The following is a 12,818-nucleotide window of genomic DNA, read 5'->3' on the forward strand; positions in this document are numbered from 1 at the left end:
GCAATATCCCGCATAGCCTTAGAAACAGTCTGTATGGGATTCCAGGCCTCTTTAAAATGTTCTCATGGCCTATCGAGTGTCCTCCAAAGCCCAGTAATTTACTCTTCAAAACCAACAATCTATCCTACAATGCCCATCAACCAAAACCCCCATCCCTAAAGCCGCCAGACACCACCCCAATTCTCCCCCTCAAAAACCATCCTCCCCTGCTTCCACACCTCCCTCAACTTCAACACCATCCCCCCACCCCCCTCCCCCGTAACCCTCTCCAAAACAACAATATCCCCATCCGTCCCATCCTCCAAAGTCCCAATGCTCCCCTCCAAACCCAACAACCTCGCCGGGCGCTCCGTCACCGCCATCAACGCCGAAACGATATGCTCATTCTCCCCCTCATCCCCTTCCAAACCAACACTCGTCGTATCAATATACCCCAAAAAATTATTCACACACTCCAACAACGTCACCGCACTCCCCGCCAACACCATCCTCTCTCTCTTTTCCTCATCCATCTTCGGAGTCATCACCCTCCCCCTAGACTTGACAACACTCGACTTCTCGGTCCCATTCCGCCACGGATACGTCCCGTCCCCCAACCCCAGCACATGCATCGCATCCGTCACCAAGATCAGCCCCTCCGGATGCACCGAGTGCGCCAGCATAACCGCTGACTTGTGGTTGTGAACCCCATCAACAATAATGCCATAACTGGGAGCTTCTTCATTCCTCCCCGGGATAATGATGTTGGCGATACTAAGCTCCGACTCGCGGTGACCAAAAGGGGGCATGGCATTGAAGAAGTGTGTCACCATTCTCGCGCCAGCAGCGAGTGCCTCGCGGGCTTTCTCGTACGAGGCTGCCGTGTGTCCCAACGAGACGACGATGCCGTCGCCGGTGAGTTTCGAGATGATTTCCGGTCCTTCCTGGAGGAGGACTTCAGGGGCTAGGGTAACCATCTTGACAGAGTGGGGAGGGGCTCGGGAGAGGTTATAGACCGTGTCGAGGTCTTGGTAGGATTGGGCGGTGCGGAGGACGGAGCGGTCGTGGACGCCGCATTTGCGTGGGCTTAGAAAAGGGCCTTCGAGGTGGGCTCCTAGGACTGAGGCGCCGCGGTCTGGGGATGGTCGGGGTGTGGGGGTGAGGAATGGGATAACCTAGGCTTGTCAGATGGAGTGAGATTGGTAACGAGGGGGATCGTAAATGGTTTCGCACCTTATGATAGGCCTCGCTGTGCTGGCTCGTGAGGGTGGGCAGGTAAGATGTCACTCCTGTCTGGACAAGCCATTTGTTGACTTTGGTAAGTTGCTTAGGATAGTCGGAGATGTCGTCGGGGATGGTTGAGAAGTTGAATCCAATAGCGCCGTTTATTTGGCAGTCGATGAAGCCTGGGGCTATGATGCATCCTTGGAGGTCACGGACAGCATCTGGGGTTCGTTTGGAAGAGCCAATGGTGCCATTCTCGGTGTTTATCCAGAGATCTCCCTTGACGAGCTTGCCGTCTCGGAGTAGGCGGCAGTTGACGAACTGGATGACCTCAGGCTCTCCATGATCCTGCGCTCTCGAGGATGGAGTACTCGAGGATGACGGGCGCAGGGCTGACATGTTGATATTCGTGCTGGCGGCTGATTCTAGGACATAGGTTGGCTACCTTAGAAGATACTGCTCGGGAAGAGGACTTGGAAAGGTTGAAATGCGGTTTGCGGCGGCTATCCACGAGCCATAAACCTCCATCATGAACATCGTGCTTGCCAAATAGACTTCATCAGTCATTCTAAGAAGGCACATCTGGCGGCTTCGGGCGGAGGTAAGCAAGCAAGCCAAACCCGTGGCTATCCACGGCGATGTCATTGGAGCCCCGGTTATCGGTGCCGTCGCTGTCATGATGATAGTGAACAGCGAGTGTGTGGTTTCATGATGTCTCAGGTCATGTTGCACCGTCAAAGATGGCTACTATCATTCACGATCGAGTAAACATAGGTGGACTTTCAAATGTTCAAAAGTTCCTGGGAGGGAGCAGATGTAACGTTCCTGCTTGGGGCTAACCAAAGCTTGAACGGTTGCCTGCCTGTTTCGGTTAGCGGACCGTTAAATGGCCCCTTTCCAGACGTTTTCCTCCATGTGATTGGCCTGAGCAACAGTGACAGCAACAACAGCAGTGCTTCTTCTGCCGGCCGGAAGGAGCCTGTATGGTGGTGCTGAGGTTTGTAGGTTACACGTCCCGTCCGGCTGCTCGCTCCCCAGGCCAGCCAACCATCCCTCAACATGTCGCTTTCCATAACGTGACAATTCTCCCCGCCGTATCCCGTATCCCGTTCCCCAAGAGCCCACTGGCATCCGGCACCGGCAACATGGTCAAGTTGGACGGTGACTTAGACCCACTATGGCAAGATCTCGACTGGTAACCGTTTCTCCTTTGCTTTTTGCCATGCTGTTTGTTGTCGTCGTTCTGAGTTCCTCATTCGCTGACTGTCTTGTCTCTCTCTCTCTCTCTCTCAGGGCCATAGGGCAGATGGTGATTATGGGATGGGATGGCACCGAAGTCACTCCGCAGATTCGTCATCTCATCGAGGAACACCATCTCGGCTCCATCCTTCTCACGGCAAAGAATCTCAAATGTGTTTTTTCGGTCCGAGAGATGTGCGCGGGTGCAATGGATGCTAACTCGTCAATGCAGCTGCCCACCAGACGGCCAAGCTCGTGCAGGAGCTTCAGACGATTGCTCACCAAGCCGGCCATCTTCAACCGCTCTTGATTGCCTTGGACCAGGAAAATGGCGGCGTCAACAGCCTGTACGATGAGGACTACATTTGCCAGTTTCCCAGCGCCATGGGCCAAGCTGCCGCTGGTAATGCTGATCTCGCATACAAAGTCGCCAAAGCTACAGCCACCGAGGTCTCGGCCGTGGGGGTCAATCTGATTCTCGGACCCGTGCTCGACGTTCTGACAAACGCTCGTTACCAGCCGCTCGGTGTCCGCGCTGTCGGGGACGATCCACAAGAGGTCTCACAATATGGCATCGCGGCTATGAACGGCTACAAGGATGCTGGGGTGGCCACTTGTGGAAAACACTTTCCTTCTTATGGGAATCTCGACTTTCTCGGGTCCAGCTTGGATGTTCCCATCATCACCCAAACCTTGGAGGAGTTGTCCCTGAGCGCCCTCGTGCCTTTTCGGAATGCTATTGCTACTGGAAAGTTGGATGCCATGTTCGTTGGCGGCTGTGGCATCACAAACCCGTCCATGAATGTAAACCACGCCTGCCTCTCCGATCAGGTGGTTGATGACCTTCTCAGAAACGAACTTGGTTTCACGGGTGTTGCCATATCGGAATGCTTGGAGATGGAAGCTCTTCGAAGTGAAATCGGAGTCGAGACTGGCACGGTCATGGCGGTAGAAGCCGGCTGTGACTTGGTTCTGCTTTGTCGGGCCTACGACGTGCAGCTCGAAGCCATAGCTGGCCTCAAGCTTGGTGTGGAAAACGAGCTGCTCACCAAGGAGCGTATTTACACTTCTCTCCGCCGTGTTCTCAAGATGAAGAACGCGTGCACGTCCTGGGCTAAAGCGCTGAACCCGCCAGGAATTTCTCTGTTGTCCAAGATTCACCCGAGTCATCTCAACCTCTCAATCAAGGCATATGATGACTCCATCACAGTTATTAGGGATAACGAAAAGCTTCTGCCCTTGAATGAGTCGATGCACCAGGAGGAAGAGTTGCTACTCCTTACCCCGTTGGTCAAGCCTTTGCCAGCCTCGTCTTTGACCAAAAATATCCTCGAGGCGAAGAACAAGTCCGATAGCGCGCCGACGGAACACGACAAATGGATACACCGGGATCGGGGCGTCATAATGAGTGGCGAGGGGGTATTTCGGGAGCTTGGGAGGTCACTTGCCCGCGCTCGACGTGGCAAGCTGCTGCATACCTCTTACACTGCAAATGGTGTTAGGCCGGGTGAGTGCGTTGGGCAGCTGCGATGGGAGAGAATACAATGACTAACATGGGGTAGTACATGAAAACTTGATACATCGGGCGTCCTGTATCGTTATTGTGACGGCCGATGCCAATCGAAACCTGTACCAGGCCGGGTTCACCAAGCATGTCTCAATGATGTGCTCAATGTTGAGGGCAAGTGGCCAGAAGAAATCCCTGGTCGTGGTGGCCGTCAGCTCGCCCTATGATTTCGCCATGGACAAGTCGATTGGGACCTATATCTGCACCTTTGACTTTACGGAAATGGCCATGGCAGCTCTTGTGCGCGCTCTCTGCGGAAGCTCGAGAGCACGCGGGACGCTGCCGGGGACTCTGAGAAAAAGCAGAAAGGCCGTGAAGTCGAGGCAGCACTGGCTTGTCGAGCCCTATGACAGGGACCGCGACTCCAACGGTCTCAACGATCTTTTGAGCGCTCTTGCTCGTGCTGCTGCCCCGAACCATCGGTTTCTGACCACGACAACGGCACACTCGTTTGAGATTTTCAACCCAAACATTGAGGAGTCGCACTTTGTGGTTCGAAACAGCAGCACGCAAGCGCTGTACGGATTCTGCGCGACGTATCACACCCAAGGGACCGGCATAATCGGAGCGATCTTCGTGGACCCTACCAAGCGCAACGTTGCCATTGGGCGTTCTCTCCATCGCCGGGCCCTTCGAGCGTTGATTCAGAAGAGGGGCACAAAGAAGATACAGCTGGGAATATGTTTCCCAGGTGTGTTCCTGGGCATCCCGACAGACGACGGCGGGCTCAAGACGTGGTTTTCCAACAGCGGTTGGGACTTGCAGTTTCCGCGACGGTTGGCCAACATGGTGATTGCTGACTTGAGCAGCTGGAGCGCACCAGAGGGTCTGCTGCAGAGCATCCAACGGGCGAACATGAGCTTCGATCTTATTCATGGGTTGGAGAACGCCGAGACGGTGCTTGCGCATGTAGCCGGGAATGCGAACCCGGAGGTGTTTGAGCTGTACCGTTTGGCGTTGCAGGAGACAAAATCGTGTGGGGTTGTTAGGGCCAAGTGCCAGAGGGGAGGGCTGGTGGGGACGGTGGTTATTTGTAGTCCTGGGAGTCCGGTTGCGGGTTATGTGCCGGCTTTGCAGGGGGGGGAGGAGGTGTTGGTTGGGGGGATCATTGCGCCGGTTGTGGCGCCTGGGAATGGGGATTTGTTGGTGATTCAGGGGCTCGCGTTGATGGGGTTGAGGCAGAACAAGGCGCACAAGTCTGGGAGGAGCGTGTTGAGCTGGGTGGGGGAGGAAGGGATGGAGGGGTTGGGGGCGATGGGGTGGGAGGTGCTGGAGGGGTGGGAGGAGTTTACTAATTCGGTTGAGAATGTGAGTTTTCTTGAGGGGTGAGTTGAGATGTGTTGCTAATGTTGAATAGTGGCAGGATCTTGCTTAGGGGATTTGAGCGTCGAGGTGCTGGAAGGGGGTCAGTTTAAGGGGTCAGTTTAAGGGGTCAGTTTAAGAGGTCAGTTTCGAGAGGTCAGCTTGGGAGGGTCAGTTTGGGGCGGAGAGGGTCTGGGGTTTGCTTCGTTTGTATCCTATTGTGTGTATTCCAAGATTGTTGGACTGTGATTTTGTCGTTCTACTTTGTGAAATGGTGTTATTCAGACAGTAACTTTGACCAGAACGATTACAATCGGGACCAGAGATGCCTTCTTTTCCCGCCGCCGTGCGCTGATGTATAGACACATTGGCCCCTTTTGCCTACGAGATTAAATCTGACACTAAACCACCGACGAAGCTGTGCGGCAATGACGGCTGGAGTGTGGTGTATGGCGCGGATGATTCAAGAACAGGCCGATGCTCGGGAGGCTGGGGAAACAGTGTAGAGTTTGGAATTCTTGCGGACATACAAAAACAAGAAGAGGCAAAGAGGCAGAAAGGCAAAGAGGCAGAGAGGCTTTTAATTCTTTTTCAGAGTTTTTACACAACTCAACGCTTCAGGGATGGTAGTCTCTTCCACATGAGAAGGACACCACCTGTGAAGCTGTGAAAGAGAGTAGTTACACAGATCCCGAGGATGGGAGAGGTCTCGTTGATTCTTTACGTTTTCTGTGTTTTCTCTTTTCTCTCTGCAACCAGACTCGGCCGCTTGCAATGAGGCTGAGCCATCCCTGGGACTTTTCGAACCTTCCGGATCATTTCGTGCTCAAAGTCCGGTCCCTAAACTCCCTTGGTAAGCTGATGGAGCGGGGTGTTTCTCTCTTGGTGTGGAGTGTGTGGTGAATGGTGGCTAGATAGGTACATGAGAGTATGTGAGCAGGTACTTCTTTTTGAGAGGTGTGGGGGGTGGGAGCAAGATTTTTCCAAGAGGAAATACAGAGGGTTCCGTGCGACTAAGAGGGTCAATGATCAGTCATGTATACTTATGGTTTCGCGGCATGATCGTGACTTGTGGGCTAAAGTGGGCTAGAATCATCAGGATGTATGAGGTAGACATTAAAATTAACACTTACAACTGCCTAGCTAATCCCAGACTACAGTTGACAAATCCCGCTATGAGATTGCCCTCCGACCGTTGATGCCCTCTTTTCTACCTGGTAGGCAGTCCTCATTCTTTAGGACTCGAAACGCATTGCTTCTTGCGAGAGGGGCTGCCATCTTCCTCTTGTGCCTCGATACTGCGCTTCTTTCCGGAGACAGTCTTCGTGTCCTTGTCTTCGCTGGTAGTATCCTTCTCGGAGTCTGCGACGCCACTATCTTCATCCTCAGCAACGACATCAGTAGTTCAGCCAGAAGCGCTCAGTGCCATCTGCACGGTTGTACCAGTATTCCTAAAAACGGTAATGGTTGGTTGGCCGCCTATAGTCGGGGGAATCGACAACCTGGCTGCCAATTGCGGCTTCTCAGCCCAAGCCTTCGGAATCCAGTATGGGCCAGGGTCATCGTCGTCATCTGACTCTTCAAATCCCTCGAAGTAGCCCAATAACTCGACATCCCTAAAGCTGATTAACTTCATACTCCCGTTCTTGCTGTTGACAAAAATATTCTCCGGAGGAAACATAGCGCCGTTGCCCATGCTACGAATCTTTGAATACCAATCGAGCTTGGTGACAGCTTCCAGAAGCTGCTTGAGAACGGCGAGACGAACTGGTTCGTCTGCTAGCTCCCCTCGCGATAGCAGTTCTTGCATGGTTTCTCCTTCCCCACGCTCTAAGAGGATCATGCGGACCCAGCGGACGGGCTTCTCTGGGTGATCTGTCTCGAGCGGGAAAGTCCAGGATCCGTAAAACTTGGGCGCAAAACCCCCTCGGGTGTGTCTTGCAGGGCCATGTAGGCGCGGGCGTCGAGTGCATAGTCGCGGTCTGCACATGCCATGCAGTCAACGCAATTTACACAGGGATCTACGCATCTAAATTCACATTCCGCAGTGCTCAAGAAGTTGTAGTCGACGCCATTGTAGATCTTGGCAATATACTCCATCGAGGGGTCGTCTTCGAGGTGGCAAGTCACCACGTGGGGTCCTCCGTCACCTCACTCACGGTCGTTCACATCTTTGAATGTGTGGCTACTTTTGTCGCCGGTGGTGGTGAGTACCCTTGCCGTGTCCTCGCTTGGGTCGAAAGGTTCGATATCCATGGGATGAAAATTGAGGGCGAGCTCGATGGAGTCTGAACCGCACAGGTACCATGAAGGTGGTTGTCCCCGTAACTGTCCTATCTTTACTTCATACTCACGGCCGAATGGCATGGGCGGTGTGTGTGGATGAATCTTCAGTGTCGTGCCGAGGGGGTATCGCCCTAGGGCGTCGTTGGGAGACATGACCTTTTAAGCATCCATGGTGAGTATGTGTAGATGAATGAATTATCGGCGTTACCTGACTTTGATTGGCGGAGGAAAGGTGTGATTTATAGGGTCTGCGATAAACTCAAAGTTTGGCACCGTGTACTAAGTGTGCACATTCTCATCCACACATGACTGAAGCTTCCACGCTTCTCAACGCCATTACTGATGGTGGACTGTGGTGCCTGGACAAAAGCCAAGCTTTGAAAGTCCCCTGCAGCGGCGCCACTAGATACCCCGGAAAGGGCCGTTGAAGAAGAGATGCCGTCTGGGGTAAACCTCCGTAGCGGCTGGGCGGCTTGGCTTCCGGGCAAGGTGAGTCTAAGCTTGATGAGTCCATGACTTTGAGAGAGAAACGGAAATGTATTGCTATCTGATGTGTCCAGAAAAGAAGAAGAAGAAGAAGAAGAAGAAGAAGAAGAAGAAGAAGAAGAAGAAGAAGAAGAAGAAGAAGAAGAAGAAGAAATGCACTTAATATCGGCAGGCGTGTTTTGCAGGGTCACCTGCGATCTGCATTCGGCCGCGGGCACAAGATCTCGCCAGAGTCGATTGGGAAGGAGCAACCACAGGGTCACACCGAGCGGGCAACTGACGGGGCCACCTCACTTTAATCTTACTCCTCTTCTTCTCCACGTCTCACATGTCATCCAGTCTGTCGGATCGGATTCCATCTCGACATTCTTCAATCCTGTGGCCCCTTTACAAGTACAACCTGCGACCCGTCCCGAGTCCCGAGTGCAGTACCGCCGAGTCCCTGCATGAACCGTGAGTGATCGGCCATGAGATATGGCCAGCTACAATGGCATGCCGGCCATGTCCTCCGGCGCCACGGGTCCTGACGCCCTGGGACATCAAGGCCAGCAATCGCTCGGCATCGACGGCTTTGATCCGCACAGTATGACATTTGACGACCCGTTGCTGTGAGTATCACAATCGCGGGAGCTCAACTGAGAACTAATCATCTCATCTTCTTACAGCCACAACCTCCCATTTACCCCGACAGCCGCATACGATTTTGACACCCTTAGCACAACATTTGAAGACCCGTTCTCCTACCCAGCCAGACCGTTCGGTAACGATGTCGCCAACACCGCTCTCATGGGAAATTTGGGAGGGCTAGGCGTCGACCCAGAAAGCTGCTACAATGGCAACCACGGTGGCGCCGAGGGGTCATCCTCCCCACAAGAACTCGACAACAAACTCCTCGGCTTCGGCGCAGTCGTCCCAGGCAAAGCCACCCTGATCGACCCCTTGGGACAGTTTATCGAACCTATGATGAGCGCAGAGTTATACGGCATGTTCTTTGTCGCCGAGGACGTCTTTGGGACAGATAACGGCGGCGATAACCGACGTCCGATGGAGTTGACTTGCTACAGGAGGAATCTATGGCAGTGTTCGGGGCAGATTACTCTCCCGAGACAAGTGGCGCAATATGCTGTGGCCGATGGGCAGCAACGGATGCCAGTGGTGGAATTAGCGGCGTCTATCACGGCGCTCGAGAGTATTGAAGGGAAACAAACGGAGATCATTTCCATCCCGTGGAAGAGTAACAATCCTGCTCTAGGAGGAGTGACTGAGGAATCGACAAAGTCCGCAGGGGCGCCAGCGATAACTGTGTTGGACTTGGGGTCGGGCCAGGAGATTGATGGGACGAACAGAGTGACGGTGGGGGTGTCGTGGAAGAGACTGCAGTTCAAGCATGCCACCGCGAACAATGGGCGGAGGAAGGGACTCCAGCAGCATTACGTGGTGCAGATAAATCTGCTGGTTAAGGGGAAGGGTGGAGAGTATGTCAAGGTTGCCGAAGTTCAGTCGGGACCGGTCATTGTGCGAGGCAGAAGTCCCAGGAATTTTGACAGTAGGAAAGATGTGCCTCTGTCAGGAGACAAGAGGCTACTGGAGAGGAAAAGCATCGAGGGGTTGAGTTCGGGCTCTACGGCTACGAAGCAACAGCAGCAACATATGGGAACTCCACAGAGCCAGCCCCTGAGTCAAGATTTTGGGCAAGGTTTTCTTCATAGATATCAGGGGATGGGAAGTTTACCGGTATGCCTTCAAGTCCGATCAAGTTCTTTGTTTCACATGCTGACAATCACGCAGTCCACGACAGATTGGTCAACTCCTCGACCGTTCCTCTCACCAAACCCCCAGCAACAGCACGCCAGTAAGAAGCTAGCTTTGTCCTCTCCAAGTCTCAACCGGCCGCCAGTACCGCCCTGGGTGCCAATAGATACCACATTAGCAACTCCATTGCCAACCGGCAAACAATTACAACACACTAGCAACCTTTTGAAGCCAACCCGCGGACTACATTCTACTTCCCAATCCAACAACCTCCCTATCAACCTCTCCCTCTCAGAAGACGAGCGCAGCCCACCAAACTTGAATCGATCTAATTCCTCGGGTGGCGAATCGTCTCAAAGCCCACAGCAGCACTTTTCCATGTCGTCATCGTCAAAAGCGGGGAATAGCAGGCCGGGGTTGGGACACAAGAGCCAGAGGACTGAGAGTGGGGGTGCGCAGCAGCTTAACAGTCCGCAGGATCAGACGGAGGTGGATATGTTGTATGAGTATTTTCCATTGAGTGTGGATGACTGGTAAGTCTGTGCCTGGAGAGATGGGAGTAGAGGGGAAAGAAAGTGCTGACGGAATCATAGGATGCCGCCGGTGGATGCGATTTATCGACCGCATGTGGTTCATCATACTATTGTGCCGCCTGAGGTGAAAGCGCAGCAGCTGAGGAGTAAGGGGAAGAGGTATTTTGCTGCTGACTGAGGTCAAGAAGAGGGGGGCCATGATGGGATTTAGGTTGCATGTTGAAGAGGGTGGAGGATGTGGAGTTATATATACCAGGGACAGTTACTGCGAAGGAGATGGGGCGATGTGAAGTATATGGGAGAATGGTGAATGATGGCACGGCCTGGGATGGATGTCTGTGCAAGTTTTTTGGTGTTTGTGGTGCGGGATTTTGGCTGGGCGTTTCAGGGGGGGAATGATGTATTATTGTACGACACCATCACACTCAGGGGACGGGGGGCGTTAATCATCAGCTTTTTGTATTGTGGCCTTTTTGGCTTTTCAGGATCTCGTGCTTTGCTTGTCCAGACAAGCCAACGCCACTGCTGCACCCAAAACTGAGCTTTGTTTTGCGGGGACGAGCTTAAAGGTGGTGGGTGTGTTGAGGGTTAGTTGGTCGAGGTAGGATTGCAAGTGGGAGAGGTAGTGGGGGTAGTGCTCTATCACAGAGCCGGTGTAGGCTATTGTTGTTGTCTTCTGGGGTTGTTTTTGAGGGGAAGAAGCTTCGAGGTTTATTTCGTGAAGTGCGTGGAGGGAGGCGGCGAGGATGGAGGCTGAGCGTTGGGTTATGAGGGAGGCGATTGAGGTGAGGAGGGAGAGGTCGGTTTGGGAGGGGGGGTAGGGGAAAGGGTGGAGGGTTTGGAAGTGGAGGGGGTCACTGGGGGTGTTAGTGAACATGATGCATCAGAGAGGGACAGGGGACGGGGAGCACCTTTCGAGAAGAGATAGAGTCTTTGCATCGAGGGTGTATTCCCTCGCTAAAGAATCCGGGACAACCCCGCCGAATGCCCCCGTTTCGTGGATTGCATCGACCAAAATCAACCTGGCCACCTCGCCGAGGTAGAACCCGCTGACGAGATGCTCCAGGGGCTGAAAGTCTGGTCTTGGGTGGGAGGCTTTGAGGGTCTTGTCCCATTTTGTTGAGGGGAGGGAGGGGCCGCCGAACATGCCGAGTTCTGTGTTTACTACTACGTGAGTGGCCAGGGTATGGGGACGGGGGGGGAGTTTGGAGGGGCTGATGGTGGTGACGGGGAGGTAGGCGGCGATGTTGACGCCTGTGCCAAGGATTAGACCGAAGGTTGTGGTTGAGGGGTGAGAGTAAGCTGCAGAGAGGAGCGTGGCGGAGGAGTCGTTTACTATGGCTGAAAGGGAGACGTGTAGGTTGTGGTGGAGGCAAGAGGTTTTGAGTATGGAGGAGAGGTTTTGGTTCAAGAGGCCGTCGGCGGCGTGGAAGGATTTTCCCATGGGGCGGAGGAGGTAGGTTTGGGGGGCGGGTTGTCTGCGTGGATGTTAGCATTGGGTGTGTTTGAGAGGATGGATAGACATTATACGAGGAGGAATGGCATACTCAATTGGAAAGCTCCACGACAGCCCAAGCAATAACGGGTCATCAGCACAGTGACCCTGCCTGCTGTCTTTTGCCACAGTTTGGTAGATTTTCTCAGCCATCCAGTCAAAAAAGGCTCTGCCCTTCAATGCTCTGATATCATTGTCGATATTGAAGGTGTCAATGCTGACGATGACGCTCTCTGGACCTCCTGAAGAACCTCTGCCCTTGAGGTCCACCAGAGCAACTCGCAAGGTTGAGCCCCCAACGTCAACAGCCAGATATTGACCCGACTCATCTCCCGTGGGAAGCTCGGTATGGTACGATGGAAGCATGCAAGCCGGATTTGAGAGGAGGCCCTCACGAAACTCAAGCTTCAGCTTTTGAGACAGAGCTCTACGCTTGTCTGGTTGAGTAGGATCCAAAAGCAAACTCTCGGCTTTTGCGAGGAAATCGCTGATAGAGGTTGAGCCATCCTTGCTGGGTGGTTCACGTAGGGTTGGTGAGGACTCAGTCGAGGTTGTCCAGAAAGCTAACAAAGCTTGGAGAAATGATCGGCCTCGGAAAAGCGATTTGATGACGGCCAGGAGTAAGTCACGCAGAAATGCCATGGCGAAAATGAACGATTACAAGAAGGAGGTCCTTGTTGGGGACCTGTCTCTATTACTTATGGGACGCTGATGAAGGAGCAGACATCCAGATTCCAATACGAGGTCCCATATGAGGTGGAATAAGGCTGGCGATCAGAGCTACCTTCCTGGACTGGCATGGCTGTTAGCTCGCTACTTTTGACTCGTGCACGACATTACTCGATACCGCGCAGCAACGGGCTTGTGGGAGTTGTTCTTGGTGTATCGCTCTCCAAGAAATCACCACTACGCAAAGTCTGGAGATTGTTTAATAGAAACGAATAATGTACTTGGG

At 53.4% G+C, this 12,818-nt stretch overlaps 5 protein-coding genes across 5 annotated transcripts; 2 read left to right on the forward strand and 3 right to left on the reverse strand.

Annotated features, from left to right (window-relative positions):
• Positions 1-9: 9 nt before the first annotated feature.
• NAG2 (N-acetyl-glucosamine-6-phosphate deacetylase) lies at positions 10-1,834 on the reverse strand. Its single transcript, XM_062890329.1, has 2 exons — positions 1,213-1,834; positions 10-1,154 (listed from the first exon to the last, which is right to left on the reverse strand). The coding sequence occupies exons 1-2, from the start codon at positions 1,600-1,602 to the stop codon at positions 156-158; spliced, it is 1,389 nt and encodes a 462-aa protein (XP_062743599.1). The 5' UTR covers positions 1,603-1,834; the 3' UTR covers positions 10-155.
• Positions 1,835-2,219: 385 nt separating this feature from the next.
• QC762_408720 (uncharacterized protein) lies at positions 2,220-5,615 on the forward strand. Its single transcript, XM_062890328.1, has 5 exons — positions 2,220-2,398; positions 2,497-2,617; positions 2,686-3,949; positions 4,005-5,358; positions 5,385-5,615. Exons 1-4 carry the CDS (start codon positions 2,349-2,351, stop codon positions 5,336-5,338), a joined length of 2,769 nt encoding a protein of 922 aa, XP_062743600.1. The 5' UTR covers positions 2,220-2,348; the 3' UTR covers positions 5,339-5,358; positions 5,385-5,615.
• A 1,101-nt stretch (positions 5,616-6,716) lies between these two features.
• On the reverse strand, positions 6,717-7,301 carry QC762_408715 (uncharacterized protein; the record flags this gene model as incomplete). Its single annotated transcript, XM_062890327.1, has 1 exon — positions 6,717-7,301. The coding sequence occupies one exon, from the start codon at positions 7,299-7,301 to the stop codon at positions 6,717-6,719; it is 585 nt and encodes a 194-aa protein (XP_062743601.1).
• Positions 7,302-8,096: 795 nt separating this feature from the next.
• Positions 8,097-10,546, forward strand: QC762_408710 (uncharacterized protein; the record flags this gene model as incomplete). The annotated part of the gene is made up of 5 exons (XM_062890326.1): positions 8,097-8,157; positions 8,205-8,691; positions 8,749-9,817; positions 9,872-10,368; positions 10,429-10,546. The coding sequence occupies exons 2-5, from the start codon at positions 8,558-8,560 to the stop codon at positions 10,544-10,546; spliced, it is 1,818 nt and encodes a 605-aa protein (XP_062743602.1). The 5' UTR covers positions 8,097-8,157; positions 8,205-8,557.
• Positions 10,547-10,803: 257 nt separating this feature from the next.
• Positions 10,804-12,784, reverse strand: NAG5 (N-acetylglucosamine kinase 1). Its single transcript, XM_062890325.1, has 3 exons — positions 11,916-12,784; positions 11,280-11,846; positions 10,804-11,225 (listed from the first exon to the last, which is right to left on the reverse strand). Exons 1-3 carry the CDS (start codon positions 12,503-12,505, stop codon positions 10,850-10,852), a joined length of 1,533 nt encoding a protein of 510 aa, XP_062743603.1. The 5' UTR covers positions 12,506-12,784; the 3' UTR covers positions 10,804-10,849.
• Between the last annotated feature and the right edge of the window lie 34 nt (positions 12,785-12,818).

The sequence above is a fragment of the Podospora pseudocomata genome, chromosome 4, assembly GCF_035222375.1.
Source record: "Podospora pseudocomata strain CBS 415.72m chromosome 4, whole genome shotgun sequence".
Lineage (NCBI taxonomy): Eukaryota > Fungi > Ascomycota > Sordariomycetes > Sordariales > Podosporaceae > Podospora > Podospora pseudocomata.

Coding starts and splice junctions, on each gene's coding strand:
- QC762_408720 (XM_062890328.1), top strand. CDS start 2,349: ATGGTCAAGTTGGACGGTGACTTAGACCCACTATGGCAAGATCTCGAC. Junction 2,399..2,496: donor CTATGGCAAGATCTCGACTG/GTAACCGTTTCT, acceptor TCTCTCTCTCAG/GGCCATAGGGCAGATGGTGA. Junction 2,618..2,685: donor CGGCAAAGAATCTCAAATGT/GTTTTTTCGGTC, acceptor GCTGCCCACCAG/ACGGCCAAGCTCGTGCAGGA.
- NAG5 (XM_062890325.1), bottom strand. CDS start 12,505: ATGGCATTTCTGCGTGACTTACTCCTGGCCGTCATCAAATCGCTTTTC. Junction 11,847..11,915: donor TCGTGGAGCTTTCCAATTGA/GTATGCCATTCC, acceptor ACATCCACGCAG/ACAACCCGCCCCCCAAACCT. Junction 11,226..11,279: donor ACTCTATCTCTTCTCGAAAG/GTGCTCCCCGTC, acceptor TAACACCCCCAG/TGACCCCCTCCACTTCCAAA.
- NAG2 (XM_062890329.1), bottom strand. CDS start 1,602: ATGTCAGCCCTGCGCCCGTCATCCTCGAGTACTCCATCCTCGAGAGCG. Junction 1,155..1,212: donor ACAGCGAGGCCTATCATAAG/GTGCGAAACCAT, acceptor TGACAAGCCTAG/GTTATCCCATTCCTCACCCC.